The sequence below is a fragment of the Sander vitreus genome, chromosome 9 (assembly GCF_031162955.1).
Source record: "Sander vitreus isolate 19-12246 chromosome 9, sanVit1, whole genome shotgun sequence".
Lineage (NCBI taxonomy): Eukaryota > Metazoa > Chordata > Actinopteri > Perciformes > Percidae > Sander > Sander vitreus.
In genome coordinates, this window is record NC_135863.1 from 8,222,779 (window position 1) to 8,238,802 (window position 16,024).

General features: G+C 40.3%; 1 protein-coding gene across 4 annotated transcripts in view; it reads left to right on the top strand.

The window, feature by feature from the left end:
- dnajc6 (DnaJ (Hsp40) homolog, subfamily C, member 6) overlaps positions 1-14,559 on the top strand; it is a 43,284-nt gene extending 28,725 nt beyond the window's left edge. For 2 of the 4 annotated variants that reach the window (XM_078258541.1, XM_078258538.1), the window contains 13 exons: positions 597-730; positions 1,380-1,574; positions 1,804-1,921; positions 3,628-3,707; positions 3,836-4,029; positions 6,109-6,480; positions 7,038-7,181; positions 7,797-7,898; positions 8,180-8,317; positions 8,400-8,735; positions 9,100-9,248; positions 9,716-9,892; positions 13,167-14,559. In XM_078258541.1, the coding sequence (XP_078114667.1) occupies positions 597-730; positions 1,380-1,574; positions 1,804-1,921; positions 3,628-3,707; positions 3,836-4,029; positions 6,109-6,480; positions 7,038-7,181; positions 7,797-7,898; positions 8,180-8,317; positions 8,400-8,735; positions 9,100-9,248; positions 9,716-9,892; positions 13,167-13,268 (2,241 nt within the window). In that variant the 3' untranslated portion in view covers positions 13,269-14,559. The remainder of the gene's footprint in view (positions 1-596; positions 731-1,379; positions 1,575-1,803; positions 1,922-3,627; positions 3,708-3,835; positions 4,030-6,108; positions 6,481-7,037; positions 7,182-7,796; positions 7,899-8,179; positions 8,318-8,399; positions 8,736-9,099; positions 9,249-9,715; positions 9,893-13,166) is intronic. The other 2 variants (XM_078258539.1, XM_078258540.1) reach the window with 2 other exon arrangements.
- Positions 14,560-16,024: the final 1,465 nt, after the last annotated feature.

The following is a 16,024-nucleotide window of genomic DNA, read 5'->3' on the forward strand; positions in this document are numbered from 1 at the left end:
GTCTGTTCTAATTCAGTGACAGCCACACTGTACACTGGCATGTGGCAGAGCATGTTATTGCCAAGTCACTGCGGTTTGGCTGTGGCTTGGCAAACTGCTTCATCTTGCATAACCTCCGCCAAATGGTTCCTTTTTAAAATAAATGTTTTCTCTGCTCCGGATCACAAGAATGTTTTTGTCTCCCTGTAATCTGAAATGAACTCTGAGTAAATACAGTGAGTTCATTCAGTGAGCAAATATCTCTACTGCAGTTATATTTAGCGTCGGCCTGTTTGGGCACATAACTTCATCATGAAAAAATGAACTTCTTTGAGCTATGACTTGTAGTAAGTTAGGTAGATTCTGGCTACTTTAACAGTTCATCTTAGAGCTGGAGTTACAGCAAGCATTCAGAAACTTTGAGTCACTTTGTTCAGTGGCTGGATCTACACATGTTCACACTTGCTACTGTCATTGCTGCAATGCTAAGATGTAAATGGAAGCAGTGCAGGGGTTGACATGCATGGCAGACAAGACCAAAAAGTATATTTGTAACGCTTTTAAATATAACAATTACTCAAGCGTCTCAGTGTCTCCTTTGCTGTGTGTTAATTTAGGATGGCCGTGCTCTCTCTGGTGTTTTGGTTTGTGCCATGTTCTGCTTCTGCCACCTCTTCAACAACCCAGTTCCTGCCATGCAGCTGCTCAGCGCCAAGAGACCAGGTTCCGGCCTCTGGCCCTCACACCACAGGTTTGTAATTCTGAACACGTGTGTGCATGTGACAGAGATTGAGAAATAGAAGAGAGGAAGTGAGGGAGAAAGAAAGATTCAAATAAAAAATGTATTCAAACTAAACACACTAGAATTCAATTAGGCTTGTGGCCTCTTTGTAACACTTTCTTCTTTTCTGTGTTTTCTCCCGGTTGAATTCCACATATTACCAGCTGCCAGAATTAACATAATAACAAAATAAATGTCAGGCAGAAAAAGAGGGGATTGCTTTTCACTGATAAACTGGATTCCAGCTGGATAAACTGGATGTTGGGGTTAGAAACAAATTCACACCATCAGCAGGTTCCACTATGTTTATTCCCCTATCTGCCCCTTTTGAAGGCGATACATGTTTTTAGAGCATAACAGCATCATTTAAGAAGATTTGCTGATGTATGGGGATAGGCTAATCAAAATTTAAAAGGTGCAGGATAGACATTTTATTACCATGACAGCCAGTTGCTGTATTATTTATCAGTCCTTAACAAGATCTCCTTCATGAGTCAGAGTTTAAGTGCAAATTGACTGAGAACTTATGGAAATGGAAGCAATAACGTCATCCTTATCATATACACAGAACACAAAGTGAGGCATGCATTTAACATTATCTTTCCTTCTTTCTATCCAGGTACATAGGCTATGTGTGTAGCATGGTGTCAGAGAAGCCCAGTCTACCCCACTCCAAGCCTTTGATGATCAAGGGTCTCACCATAACTCCGGTCCCCTGCTTTAACAAGCAGCGCAGCGGCTGTCGGCCCTTCTGCGATGTCCTCATCGGGGAGACGAAAATCTTCACCACTTCACAGGAGTATGAGAGGATGAGGTAGGGGCAGTGAAGTTTGTAAGCCTCAATAGAAACAAGACTTTATGCAGCGAATATGAAAGTATGATTAAAGAGTCTGAAACACATCATGCCTTTTTTATCTTCATTCTCCACTCCCTTTATCTCTCTCTCTGCAACGTTTCCCCGTAATTATTGCTGCCCCATTTATTCTTTCCTCCTGCCCATGTTCCTGTCTCCTGTCACACTCTGTCACACTCTGCATGTCCAGAGAGCACAGAGTCCAAGAGGGTAAGATCGCTTTCCCTCTGGGTGTGAGTGTGCAAGGAGACGTCATTGTTTCAGTCTATCACATGAGGTCGACCATCGGAGGACGTTTGCAGGCCAAGGTAAACTTCATGTGCTCTTTGCTGTGCAACCTACATAGTCTTTTTACTGAAAGAGACATCTGTTGAGAATCACCATGTCTGTGTACTGATAAAGTTACCATCATCTATTAGCCATCAAACAGTGTCTCGAGAATCTCAAATCCAAACACAAAATAAGAAGCAAGAAGTGACATGCTTGAAACAGGTTTTTAATTTCCTGATGTGCCTAGTTTATGGAAATGTGGTTTTCCTCCAACAGCGGCACTAGGAGAAATACTAGATTAATAGTAAATAGTAAAAAAAATTTTTTTTTAACAATCTCTAGTTTAGGCCATTGTTTCTCCTGGTTATCGTATCATTTAACATCAAACAGCATGTGCTAAATGCAATATATTAGTTTAAAGGTGTTCAACCCCCACATTTCCTTTATAGGTTTTGATTGCATTGTACAAGTGCATGTGCATGTAAATACTGCTTTTACAATAGGTCAAAGCTTTCTAGGGCGAAGCTACACAGATCTAACTGACCTTGATTGACCAGCAGAAAGTTCTTAACTTTTTAATTACGAATCTATTTAGGTATCAGTTGAGTATCACCCACCTTAGACTCCACTTACTATTGAGCAGACACCCCAGATCAAAAGATCAGCTGATACAAGATTCAAGATTTAATACTTTATTGCCATACAACTCGGTGCAAGTTGCTAGCAATTGTGCTCGTGACAGGACATCAACACAATACAACAACAAAAACATATAGCTAATATATACACATATGGTATCCCATATGGGATCACACTTAACACCTAAAATAAAAAAAATTAAAAAATAAAAAACGATCGCTACATACCTGGATGACAGTCTAGGAGGCTAAAATAACCAATATCAAATTAAAGTGACACGTTGTATAGGAATGCATAGCGCAAGTCCACAACTTCGCAATAAATAGATAATATGGTTGGCATAAAAAGTAATATTAGAAAACTAGTGTGAGGAGATGGACAGTTTATACAGGCACCTTAGGGGAACCTTTTTCCATAAGGCTGGTACAAAGATGGAGAGCTGTTTAGAGATTTAATGCCTCTGCAATATGTGCTGTTGAGAAAGCGGGAGGTTCTTGTCTTAATAGCTCTCAACCTTCTCCCTGATGGAAGAATGGTGAAAAGGGAGTTTACAGGGTGAGTGTCATCTTGTAGGATCTTTAGGCCTTTCTGGTGGATACGGGCCTCGTAGATCTCACAAATGGGGGAGAGTTTGCAGCCAATGATTTTTGAGGCTGTGTTGACTATCCTATCCAGCTGCAACCTCTGCTGGACAGTAGAGTTGCCATACCAGACAGTAACAGAAAAAGTAAGGACACTCTCGATGGCAGCTCGGTAGAACTGTAACATAAAAGCATTAAGCATTAAAAGCAGAGCTATAATCTATAAAGAGGACCTTTGCATAGTTGCCTGGGGCTTCCAGGTGCTGAAGAATGGAGTGATCAAAAGATCAGCTGATAAGTAAAACGGAATAGGAATAATGGCAAAATCTATGAAAATAGACATAAGGACGGCAACAAAATATGCAATTTCTCTGTGAATTAACATCATATAGTCCAACAGAAAGTTGTGCTTACAGTAAGGATAATTATGTAGTAAAAGACTGTAGTGCATTTGGTTATTGATGCAATTTGGTATGATACACTAAAATACATGGTCCAAACTTACTTTTTTCTACTGTTATTAGGTGTCCAACACCCAGATCTTCCAGATACAGTTCCACACTGGTTTCATTGCGCCCGGTACCACCATGTTAAAGTTTAACAAGTAAGGATATTTCTTCTATTTAATCACTTGTACGACTACTGCTAAAAAACAAACCCTGCTTATTCCAGTCTGTTTTCCATCTCTCACTAAATCACACATCATTTATTCACCCTGTTTCCCCCCCTCAGACCAGAGCTGGATGCATGCGACTCTCCCGAGAAGTATCCCCAGCTTTTCCATGTGATACTGGACGTGGAGGTGGAGGGGGTGGACAAGCAAAAGGACCTGACGCCGCCGTGGGAGCAGTTCCCCGTTAAAGACCTCAACCCCAACGTGCTCTTCTCCTGCCACCAGGAGCACCAGGACGCACTGGCTATCGCTGGTACTCTGGGGACGGGTACACTGGGGACAAATATGACACACAAACATTCTCTGCTATTGTGGACTGCACACATATGTTAAATCCATAACATACTGCACATCACACTTAAGGTGGGGAGCTCTATGTTAAATGTGTGATCCATTAGCTTGTGTGTATTTTTCTCTTTGAAAAGCTCAAGGGTTTTCCTGTCCATAGCTAAATACTGGTTACTAAACGCTTGTCATTTAAATAAATATAAACTAGTGATTATATTGTGTATATTCAATGAAAACATCGCTCATGACTCTGAACACAGAAGTGTTGTCAAACTCTTGTGGGAGCTGTTGTTGTTAAAAGGTAACTATCTTTATTTAAATTGCCTACCAAAGATGTCAAATTTTACCACCTGTTACATTAGTAGCAGTAAGTTAGTTGTAAAGCTACAACTATGGACAGAAAAGCTCCTGTGTCAAGTTTCAGCTTACAACCTCAATGAGAAAATACAACAAAAAAGAAAACAAAAATAGCAGGACGCCAGCTAGCTAGCTAGCTAGTTAGCTACTAGCAAAGTACCTTGGCTTGATTCAACAGTATATAACCTGTGTAGAGCTACATGAATGCCTCTGGATTGACAGTCAGTGATTGTAAATAGTATAGGCCTACATCTAGTTTACACAACATTTCATCATCATTACTTGCTTTACTAGGTTAGAGCTTCACAAGCTGAATGTGATTCAACATTGCTAATTGTTAGCTGTTGTTTGTTAGCTGTTACAAAATTATTTAACAACTAACTATTTAGCCTTACCAATAACTAATTACCCTAAACATAAACCCTAAACTACACTAATTTAACACAAATTCTAACCATGTCAGCTACTTACAAAAACTGATAGGCTACCAGCCAGAAATTAAAAGTCTAAAACTCAGACTTGTGCCCACAAGGATAAAAGTGAATAATACACATCCACAAACAACCATACTCACAAATTCATCATGCATACACTACAAACAATCCTTTGCACAAATGTGTTAAGATGGTGCACAGCTGCAGTAGATCAGTGATAAGGATGGCTAATATATTCAAAAGCACATTCACATGCATTTACATGCAGACACAATAACACACTAATGAACTAACTCTCATTTTTGTTCCTACAAGATGAGATGGAGGGATTGGATCTGGAGGGTAAGACAGTAGAGGAGACTACAGACATGTTAGAGAAACTCAGTATACCAGGGCTTGGTTCAATTCAATCATACTCTCCTCAAAATGTAGAGAGAGCATTGATCCTATTGACGATTATTTCTTCTGTTATTGGAAAATCACTTTGCTGTTTCCATTTACGATCTGTATTGATTGAATTGAAATGAACCCTATCCTTGTTATGCAGTGATATATCATTTTGGTAGATGACTTTAATATGGGGACCTGAATAAATTACTAGTGTAAATATTTCCAGTGATATCCTACAACAGCAGACCAATGTATATTTGCCCTGTATCCAGAGAAATACAGAGAACTGGGAAAAAAACACACCATCCTGGTGATGATCCTGGAAGCAAACTTAGAAACTGTGCAGCTATAAGTGGTACAAATTGAAAAAAATTCTACCAAAGTGAAATATTGCTCTAGATTAATACTAGCTGACGTTTGTAGTCATACTGTACATCCCATCCCTTCTTTAAAAGCATTACTAGTATATTTTATCGATTGGATCCTTGTACATAAAGATTTATGTGTTGTTTTAGAAATGATCTCCTCCAATTAGCTAAGTAGCTAAGAGCAGCAACCAGTGCACACTGCAAAGTGTGCAGTTTATGTATTATAGCACACAGTGTACACAGTATCAGAAGGAAAGCTGGTGCTTGTAGCAGAGATGACAAATGTAGTTGCTCATTTTTCCCTCCTTTCTTCTCTTAACCTACTCTGTATTTTTGTCTGCTTTGCCCCAATTAATTTCCTTTGTCTGTGTTGTTATTTCTCTCTACCTTCTCCACTTTGCATGCCTCTGTCTCATTTGGTAATTCACTACATGTTTCCTCTGTCTCTTTCTTTCTCTACCTCTTTCCTTCTATTTCGGTCTCATCCTTCTGCAGAGCCAAGTCGGCCCCACGGAGGTCCAGACGGTCGGGGCCACGCCGAGGAGAGCGAGCCCTCGGATGATGATATGCTCTCTCTCTCCAGCCAGCGAAGCAATGCCAGCACGGCCCCCCAGAAACCCGACCCTTCTGCGCCGATGCCTTCCGCCTCTGCACCCGGTGAAGAAATGGATCTTCTTGGTCTTGATGGGGAAGATATCAACTGTCCTTCATCTCAGCCCCCGTCTGCTGCAGCCGCAACCACTGACCTCCTAGGGGACTTGTTCGGGGGCCCACCCCAGCCAACCAGTGGGGCTTCATCTGCCCAGTCCACACCACAGAAAGTAGTCCTAAACACTGCCTCGCCATGTCCCTCTCCTGCGCCATCAGGTGAGATCCCAAGTTTAGGAGTACATTCAATTTGAAATACAACTCTAAAATTCAAATGTGATATTGCACAAAGCAAGTTTAGATTGCTTGGTTCACAATTAGTGTTTCAGTGGATTGCTAAAGACTGATATAAGTTATTAAGCCTGTATATATTAATAAATGAAGGCATAAAAATGAATGAATACTGTAAATACGTCAAGTAAGGTAAAAATATGCCATACTCAAATTCTGATATCTGGTCAGAGTGTTATCACATTAATTAATTTTCCTTTTAAAAGAAAATAGTCTGTAAGGAAAATAACAAGAATATAATTTTAAATATTCACAATATGTAATGCAGTTACACGAACAATCTCAAAATAAATATTCTAGACAATAACATCTGGAGGTAAAGCAGTTAGGATTATTTGAAAATATATCATACAAAGAAACCCAGTAGCAAATGTGCAAAATGCAAAAGTGAAGAAAATAAAATGAAACAACTTTTTAAAAAGTGCAGTTTGGCCATAACATTTTCTAGAGTAAGACGATAGCAATGGAGTTTTTGTTTCCCTCAGGTTTTGATCCCTTTGGGACGGGTCCCATGCCTAAGCCTCAGGACATGATTGGTTCATTCCTTGGACCAGGTAACATGGGGCAGCCAGACCCCTTCCTGCATGCTGCACGCTCTCCATCACCCACCCTGCATCCTACAAGTTTGGGTAAGGCATGATTCTGCTGCACAGTTTCACAGCATTTTGGATCTAATTAAAGAGTCTGTACAATGGTAAGGCACATTATACAGTATTTGCAAGTCTGCTGCCACACCATAACACATAAACATGCATCTTGATTGTCTCTGCACATCAACTCTGGTTAAAACTTTTACAATATTTTTCTACCCCAAGATATATTAGACTGATTTTAATATCTTTTTCGTTTCTCGTATTTTTGCTCTACTTATTGCTTACTCACATGCTGGCTTTGCAAGAGAGCCTTTTTCCATTGCTGCTGTATGTTTGGAAATGAATGGGTTTGCATGATGTATGATGAGTATTTACAGCCTGTCTGATTAGTATTGCATAGAGATGGCACTGGCTTGATATTTCACCCCCAGCACGGATCATTCTCAATTAACCATCAACATCTTCAGCCTGAAGCCTTTAGGCTGTATACCTTACAGAGCAGTGTGTGCATGATGAAGCAAGACAACAACAAGATTATCAGTATGCCTTTTAATCAGTGTATCATGCTAATTCATTTATTCATTCAATGTCATGCTCAGTTCCCATTCACTATTCGCTCAGTCTGTGATAAACCTTTATGTGCTTGAATAGGCCGGAGTTCCCCAGTCCCGCCCGCCACCCCAACCGTCAACATTCAGCAGCTAAACGCAAAGGGAGGATGGGACTGGAACAGACCTGCTACTACAAGTACAGGTAGAAACCAGTAACCCAAACACACACACACACACACACACACACACACACACACACACACACACACACACACACACACACACACACACACACACACACACACACACACACAAAGAGCACTGAATGTTCATCTAATACTTTACTTGTGGAAGCCTACGAAACCTTTTTTAATGTATTTACATCAGTGGGAGCTGGTGGAACTGACTGCTGAAGACCACAACACCTCCGTAACTGTAAAATGTCGGGCTCAAAAATATATGCATTGTTTGTTGATCATCCAGGAGCAGGCTTTGGTATGGGCAGTCGGTCAGCGACTACAAGCCCTACAGGCTCGGTCCACAGCACCCCCACCCACCAAACCCAGCCAAACACCCTGGACCCGTTCGCTGACTTAGGCAACCTCGGGGGAAGCCTTGGAGGTCAGTCACTAGAAAATTTCTGAAACACTTGATCTGAGTATTTGTTATTTTCACCTTACACTATGTCTAACATTTCCATTAGCAGGTTCTGGCTTTTCCAGTAAACCCACCACTCCTACTGGAACTGCCCCTTCCATCCCACCCATGGGCTCCCCATCGCGACCTCCTCCGTCTCCCCAGCACGCAGAAGGGTGGCAGTCCCACACAGGAGCCGGCTTCCCCTCGTGGCAGCCAGGTGTTGGAGGCGGTGGAGGATGGCCACACCAAGGACAGGGCCCTGCCCCGCAGCCAAAGCCCAGCCCCAGCCACACCCCCATGCCTCACACATCGCCCCAGAACCGACCCAACTACAATGTCAGCTTCTCTGCAATAGGAGGGGGCTCACCCAGCGCAGGGGGCAAAGTACAGGCTGCCATGGGTGAGCAGGAGATGTGGAATTAGATTTGATGTTTCTGGTATGATGCAAATGTTGTGATCAGGTTGTGAATGTGATACATTCTTGTAGGCATGACATATTTTGAACAAAGTGCTATACTTTTTTAAGCTAGATGCCCTGCCCCTGTTGCATTACTCCTCTCTACATAACAATGTTTATTTGTATTGTCTCTGTTACATAAAGTAATAGGCACATTCATTCTTCAGTTGGAATGGATCTGTCACTAAGTCAATGTTTACAGTGTTTACAGTACAGTTTCATCTAATAGTGCAGGACCATAAGTGGCTTAAAATAGCTTTAAAAAGTATGTTTTGTCTCTTTGTGTTTGCATCTCTCTCTCTGCCAGGTTCTAAGCCCAAAGCCTTTCATGCCAACTTTGATGACCTGCTGTCTGGTCAGGGCTTCGCAGGGGCCAAAGAGAAGAAAGGGCCCAGGACTATAGCAGAGATGAGGAAGGAGGAGATGGCCAAAGAGATGGACCCTGAGAAAATAAAGGCAGGGGCTTTTTTCTGATGTGATATTAAGTACCATCTGTATACAAATGAAGATAATGAGTGGTTTGTTGTTGTTATTTGCTGTTTACGTTTCAACACTTAAGACCATGAAGTCCCATGACTCTTGTATCATCACTACATCTGAGTAGAATTACGGTTTGACATCAGTTCATTGGGTTTTTGTCATCTGTTTATCCAATGTAGGACAATAGAAGCAATTCAGTGAGTCCCAAAAGTAGGAGCGTGTATTCAGAACCCTTTGGCTTAAAGCCTTTCTGTGTATTACAGAATTAATGAAGCGACCAATGTAGGTCTACCATGACCAAACTTTGGTTCCTCTAATTACTCCTTTAAAAACATTTCACCGGAGCCAAAAATCACTGAAAGCATTTCTGCTAATAATTGTTCCAAATCTGTTCATCACTGGCTAATGGTTCCCCGTCTCTCCCTCTCCTGTTTGTGACCCAGATTCTGGACTGGATCGAGGGGAAGGAGCGTAACATCCGTTCTCTACTGTCCACCATGCATACTGTGCTGTGGGAGGGAGAGACGCGCTGGAAGCCTGTGGGCATGGCTGACCTGGTTACTCCAGAACAGGTCAAGAAGGTCTACCGCAAAGCTGTCCTGGTCGTCCACCCAGATAAGGTGAGACACATAATGACTTCTCTGACCCTACATTATTCAAGTTATCTTTTATTAACCCTAGTGTTTTGTTGACATTTTATTTAATCATTATTTAACACCACTGCTATATTTGTAAAAACAGGAAAAATATTTGTAATTTTTATCAAATTGTTTCCTCTTGAATATTTTTTGTCTTTTCTTCTGCTCTTTTATGATTAAAACCCCATATGTAGATAATTGTTGAAGTGGTAACCCTTCTCTGGACTTGCACAGCATTGTTATTACACCAAATAAGGAAATAGTTAATGTTTTATTATTATTTATTACTCATGGTTAGGGTCAAAAAGACTGCTAAGAGGTTACAACAAATTGTTACAAAACTTCAATAACAGACGGGTTGTGTGGCACAAAATGTTCTGTCAACACCAATCACAGATATAAAGCAAATTAAATTCCATTTTATTTATCTATCTATTGTTTATGTTTTTCAACTGGTTTCTGAGAACCTAAACAGAATTAATCTGACAGACTTCTGAAACATGTCATCCGTTCAAAGGTGCCAGTCTAGGAGGATGAAAACGTGTTTGTACTTATCTTATTTTGAAGATGAACTTTTTCAAACATGAACTAAAGACAGACATCAATACAATGAAAACAACCAAAGTAATCATCACTTCAACAATGTGATAACTTACTGTACCAAAAGCAGTTTTCAACCAATCAAATAAAGAACTACTATCCTGGTGAACAGAGTTCGCAGTATCATGAAGGTGGTTAATTATATCACCAATCGTAGCATTATTGTCAGGCACAAAGGTACAACATTCAGCACCAATAACAGCACAAGTTCCTCCTCGTGCTGCTAAAAGAAAATCCAAAGCTGCTCTGTTTTGTAAAGCTACAAGTCTAACAGAGGCGAGTTCACTTGACAGAAGCATGAGAGCTTTACCAGTTTCATTAGCTATAACTTCTATTGCCTGAGACAGATCGGCGATTTGATCTAACGCAGACATAACTCCATAAAAAGGAAGAAGGGGGCCGAGTACGTTTTTGACATTTGATTGATGGTGAGTCCCAAAGGTATCTGAAAGTCCACGTCGTACCCGTTTAAGAGGCTTCTGGGGCAAGGAGTGAGCCACTCTCATAGCCGGGATGACGTACGCCAATCCGCAGCGTCCTTTGTAATCCACAGGAAGATACGGGTATGCAAGGTTTCCACAGACCCAGTACATTCCCACAGGAGAGGAGATGGTGCAGCTAGCTGTGCGGTGAGCTAGAGCACTGAAGCGAGCCTGGCCCGCTGCTTCCAAACAGTTCTGTGGTGCAGAATCCAGAGATTTAAATTCAATATTGGTTAGTTTTGGGTCCCATTTGAATGTACGAAGGCAGTCCGATTGCCCTACAGGTGTCTCGCCGTCATTCTGGAGACACCAAGGGAACTTCTGAGGGATGAGCTGTATGGGAACAGGTTTGGGGGTTTTGAGACATTTATAACAGTTTGCATGTCCTGTAGAACAGTCAAGTGGCCTCATTTTGGAGAGACTGGAACAATCAGGGTGAGAATAGGACTGCGATAGCGGAATATGCATCAGGTGGCAGGTGTCACAGTCAGAGGGCGGTAAGGCCATCAGAGGTAAACCTTCTCCAGCTGTGTGGGGCATTAGGCCACAGACATAGCATCTGGAATTAGGGTATATATGGTTGGCTACTTGCCATGCCATAGTCAGAAAAACATTCATACCATCTACTCTTATGTCTGGTACTTTCATGACCTGGGGAGCTCCCATGGTGGACTCCACCAAGATCAGTATTAGGAGGCGCGGGATCAGGGGCATTGTTGCAGTGAATCTTCAAGATCTGGCTTCGGATCTTTACAGTAAGAGTCACCAGGCTCTAGCTGAACATCAGCTCCATCATCAGGAGTCTGGAAGGCAGTTCGTACCTGTGAATACATACAGTGGACAAAGAATGACTCAAATCGGTCGCCCTTTTTTACAGTACACAGATAAGACGTAATAAGCCATACTTCATGTTAAATTTAACCAAAACAAGAAATAATTTGATCTTTATTAGACAGTAAACGAACACAGTTATACCCTTATAAGACACCATGTATCTAAATTATGCTGTAATTATAAACAGCATATAATGCCGTATTATACCCAAAATACCACCATATATTATGACAGATTATTAGTTATAAAGAATTCACAATTTCATGTTCAAATACTTTTATTTTGAAATGATAACAATCATAACAGCAGCCAGTATAATAAGCTTACCTGTGGTTTCAGTCATCCGGGCAGCCCTTTTTTTTTCTCTCTCTCAGGAACACTCAGTGGATTCCGATTATGGCTTTAAGTTCTGTTGTGAGATCATGGCAGGACATTGCTAGCATGCATGCAAGGAGAAATCACTTCTCATCCCCCTATTCATCCTCTCTTTTATCAGAACAAGAGCGTAGACACACCCTAAAATGTACCCAATCACAGGGGTCTAGTGAGTGAATCACAAAATCACTACCGACTGATCAAGAGGGCGGGATTTAAATAATCAAAACAGGGCAGACTCAAAGGCTGCTTAAATCAATACCAACTGATCAATCATTACAAGAGGGCGGGATTTAAATAATCAAAACAGGGCAGACTCAAAGGCTGCTTCATGCCAGATGTGGTTTGGTTGCATAAGCCCATAAAAACATGAGCACATTTATTTAGGACAACAAACAGTAAATGCATATAAGGACACACAAAAGCAGTAAAACACTGCACAGTATACTGTGTACACTGTGTGTGTTTACGCATGTGTATTTATGTGTAAATACAAACACACAAAGATGCATGGATGCACTTCCAAAAGCAAGACATAAGATATAGCCACAATATAAAATAAAACAAATAAAACAAATAAAAAGAATAATAAATAATCAATAAAATGTGTCAAGAACAGTGTTTGGAGAATGAATATCTTTGTTGGGTTTTTTTCAGACCTGTTGGTTGTTTATGTATTACCTTTTTTCCCCCCAATGGTTCATCACCTGTGTGTGAATGCATTAATAGTGTGTATTTGTCAATTAGTTTCTTTTTTTGACAGGAGTCACATATGGCTTGATGTCGAAGCTCTTGAATTTCAAAAGCATGTTTCAGCTTGAACACATCTGGCCACAGTCAAATCTGTTATATCAAAGCAGATGTTTTATATCCTCCAGGTTTTTGGCCAGATATGGCCAGAAAAGGAACATGATTTTAGGGGATTGTCCTGTGGGTTTAACTGCTTTTTCTGTCTTCCCTCACAGGCGACAGGACAGCCCTATGAACAATATGCCAAGATGATTTTCATGGAACTAAATGACGCCTGGTCAGAATTTGATAGCCAAGGACAAAAACCCCTCTACTGAATAAATAGTGAGAGGAAGGGAGCGAGGAGAGGATGTCCCTCCTCATTATGTCATCCAATCCTAAAAATGTTTCCCCACCTCTTGTCAACATACTACAGCCGCACCCTACAACATCTGCCTTTATACCTGTGCTTTGACCCGTACTTCTCTTCTCACCACAAACAAACACAGAACATTCAGTTGATCTGCAAAGACGGAAAAAGACTTACAGAACTCCAGTGACCAACAGTGTGACTGAACAAATGACTCCCTGTAGATAAAATGTAACTACCTAAGGTATGTATGTGGTGCAACATAGCCCTTCCTTGTTGAGTGTCCTTAGCCCTGAAACCAACCCACTAATCAAAGCAGAGACATCGGCACGTCTAGAAAAAACAAAAGAAACGCTTGATTCAAAGGAGACGGATCAAAAGAGAGCAAGATAAGAGAAAAACACATCAGGGAGTAAACTGATAAAGCATTTCACAGACTGCTCTAAATAAGGGATTCAGAGCGCCAGATAGTCTGTAGGGCACAAATAAGCATTTAACATCAATCAAGCCACTTACCCACAAAACATTCTGTTGTACTTTGTGTAGAAATTGAATCCATGATCAGTTCTGTCATAGCAAATTCACGCTTTTTCATGGAATTGAATGTTCTTAGAAGAACAGATAAGAACAGCGGCGTTAAGTTACGATACGTTCTTCACTGACAAACCTGTTTTCCATCCAAAACAAGCTGTTTGGAGGTACAAATTAACAATCAAATTTAAAAAGTGCAAAAAGAATGAAAGCAAACTGCTTTTACCACTTTTGACAGTAACTCTGATTACAGTTTGGCTTCCATCTCCATTAGCCTCATTTATTAAGTCTGCTGAGGATAATTGAAAATTAAAATTACGGGGCTCTACAATAAAAACACACACCAGAAGGCTGCTACAATTTCAGTTTCTGAGTTAATATGCATATGACAGATTAACAAAAAGGTGTTTGTACTGTAGGGGAATGCTTTTTCATTGGTGTGTCTGATGTAATCAAGCCTTGTGTGTTTCCATGTCTGCATGGAACTGAGGATTGTATACTGTATTTTAGGCACATGTACAGTTCCATACATGAAGCACCTCGAGGCCTCATGTGTACTCACTCGTACAGTAACATGTATTTTTGCGAGGGAGCTCTGTGAAAGCACAAACTTTTACTTGGTACAGCTTTGAAGGAAAGCCATTGTTATTTATATGTTCATCTTCATTTTGTTTATCAGACCTGCTGCATTATTGTGATTTAAATAAACTGCACATATCATCAGCTAACTTATGTAAAGGACATGTTTGGGATATTTTAGACCATTATAGTTTAACTCATTAACTGACCGTCAAGCAAAACACGGGAATCATTTGTAAGACTGTATCACAATTTTTGAGTGTATAACCTTTTATAGTCTGCAATAACTTTTTCCAAACAACAGAAGTGATGCTTGTGTGCTGCCCATCTGTCGTTACGAACTTCCCACAATGCAAAAAGAATCGTGGATTGATTTTGCAGAGATGGGAAATGTTCTCATAATGTAAGATGATATATCATAATGATTGAATTTTGTGCTTTACTGGATCTCACTTCTTCATATCTCAAATTCTTCATTTCACTCAGATTCTACATATATTTGCTGTCATTACAACACTGATTTGCAATGATTGCAACATGTTTTTTTGTTGAATTACTTTATGTAATTTGTTTACGTTTGTGAGACATTTCTGTCACAGCACTGACACTTTTATTTATAATGATCATGCAGCTTTTTGTCTGGATGAGTAATACTGACACTATTTCATATCAACACACATGCATACATAGTTGTATATGCTGCAGGTTTGTAATAGTTTAAATCTAGAAGAGCTATGAATTATTTCCAAATAATTTCACTGATATATGGAAATTGACTCCTAACATTTTCTCCTTGTGGAAAAAGTATTTCATACTGCTGGGATGAAGTCCATGGGCAAATGACAAACATGCAAAAACAAAACTGATAAGTAAAATGTATTTACTGATAAGCAAGTCGAAACTGTAGCAATTCTCAATTTCTTTTAGGGGTTTGAGGTTTTCACAGGAAACTAATATGATCCTATAACATCCTTCTAACAACAGAGCTTTACTGTAAAGAGCTGTTTTTTTCTGATGTATGACATCAGTCAGACATCGTCCATTTTCACACATGCACATTTAGCAGAATATTTGCCTTTACATTTTCATAAACTTCTTTATACCGTTTTCATGCTGTCATTCTGTCTGTTTTGGAGATATAGATTTTTAACCATGTTAATGTTTTTCCCTTTGTTGGACTTCATTATTACCCAGGATTCCCAGTTTGTTCATCTGTGTTGAGGATGTTCACTACACTGACCAGTGGAAAAAGATTATGACTGCTATAAAGCGCTGTTTCTTCAACTGGACAGAGCGTCTTGACTAAAATGGGTCCCTGAACAAGACTCTTGGTCTCATGTTGAAAATGTTAAACTCTGATCTAGAGGCCACTGCTTTCTTTGGCGACTTATCAAACACAGGAAGTATGTAGTATGTGCTTCTGTGCTCTATTTACACTGAGGACCTACATGTGAAATAACCCTCATAAGCTCCCTCGCTGACTGAATTCTTCTATCTGAAATCGTACGGCTATGTTAAAAAGCTAACCTCTCTATATTGTAGTCAATGGATGTGTGTTGTTTGAAGTTGTGGTATGTATGAATACAGAATTGGATACAGACTACTGTACGTTAT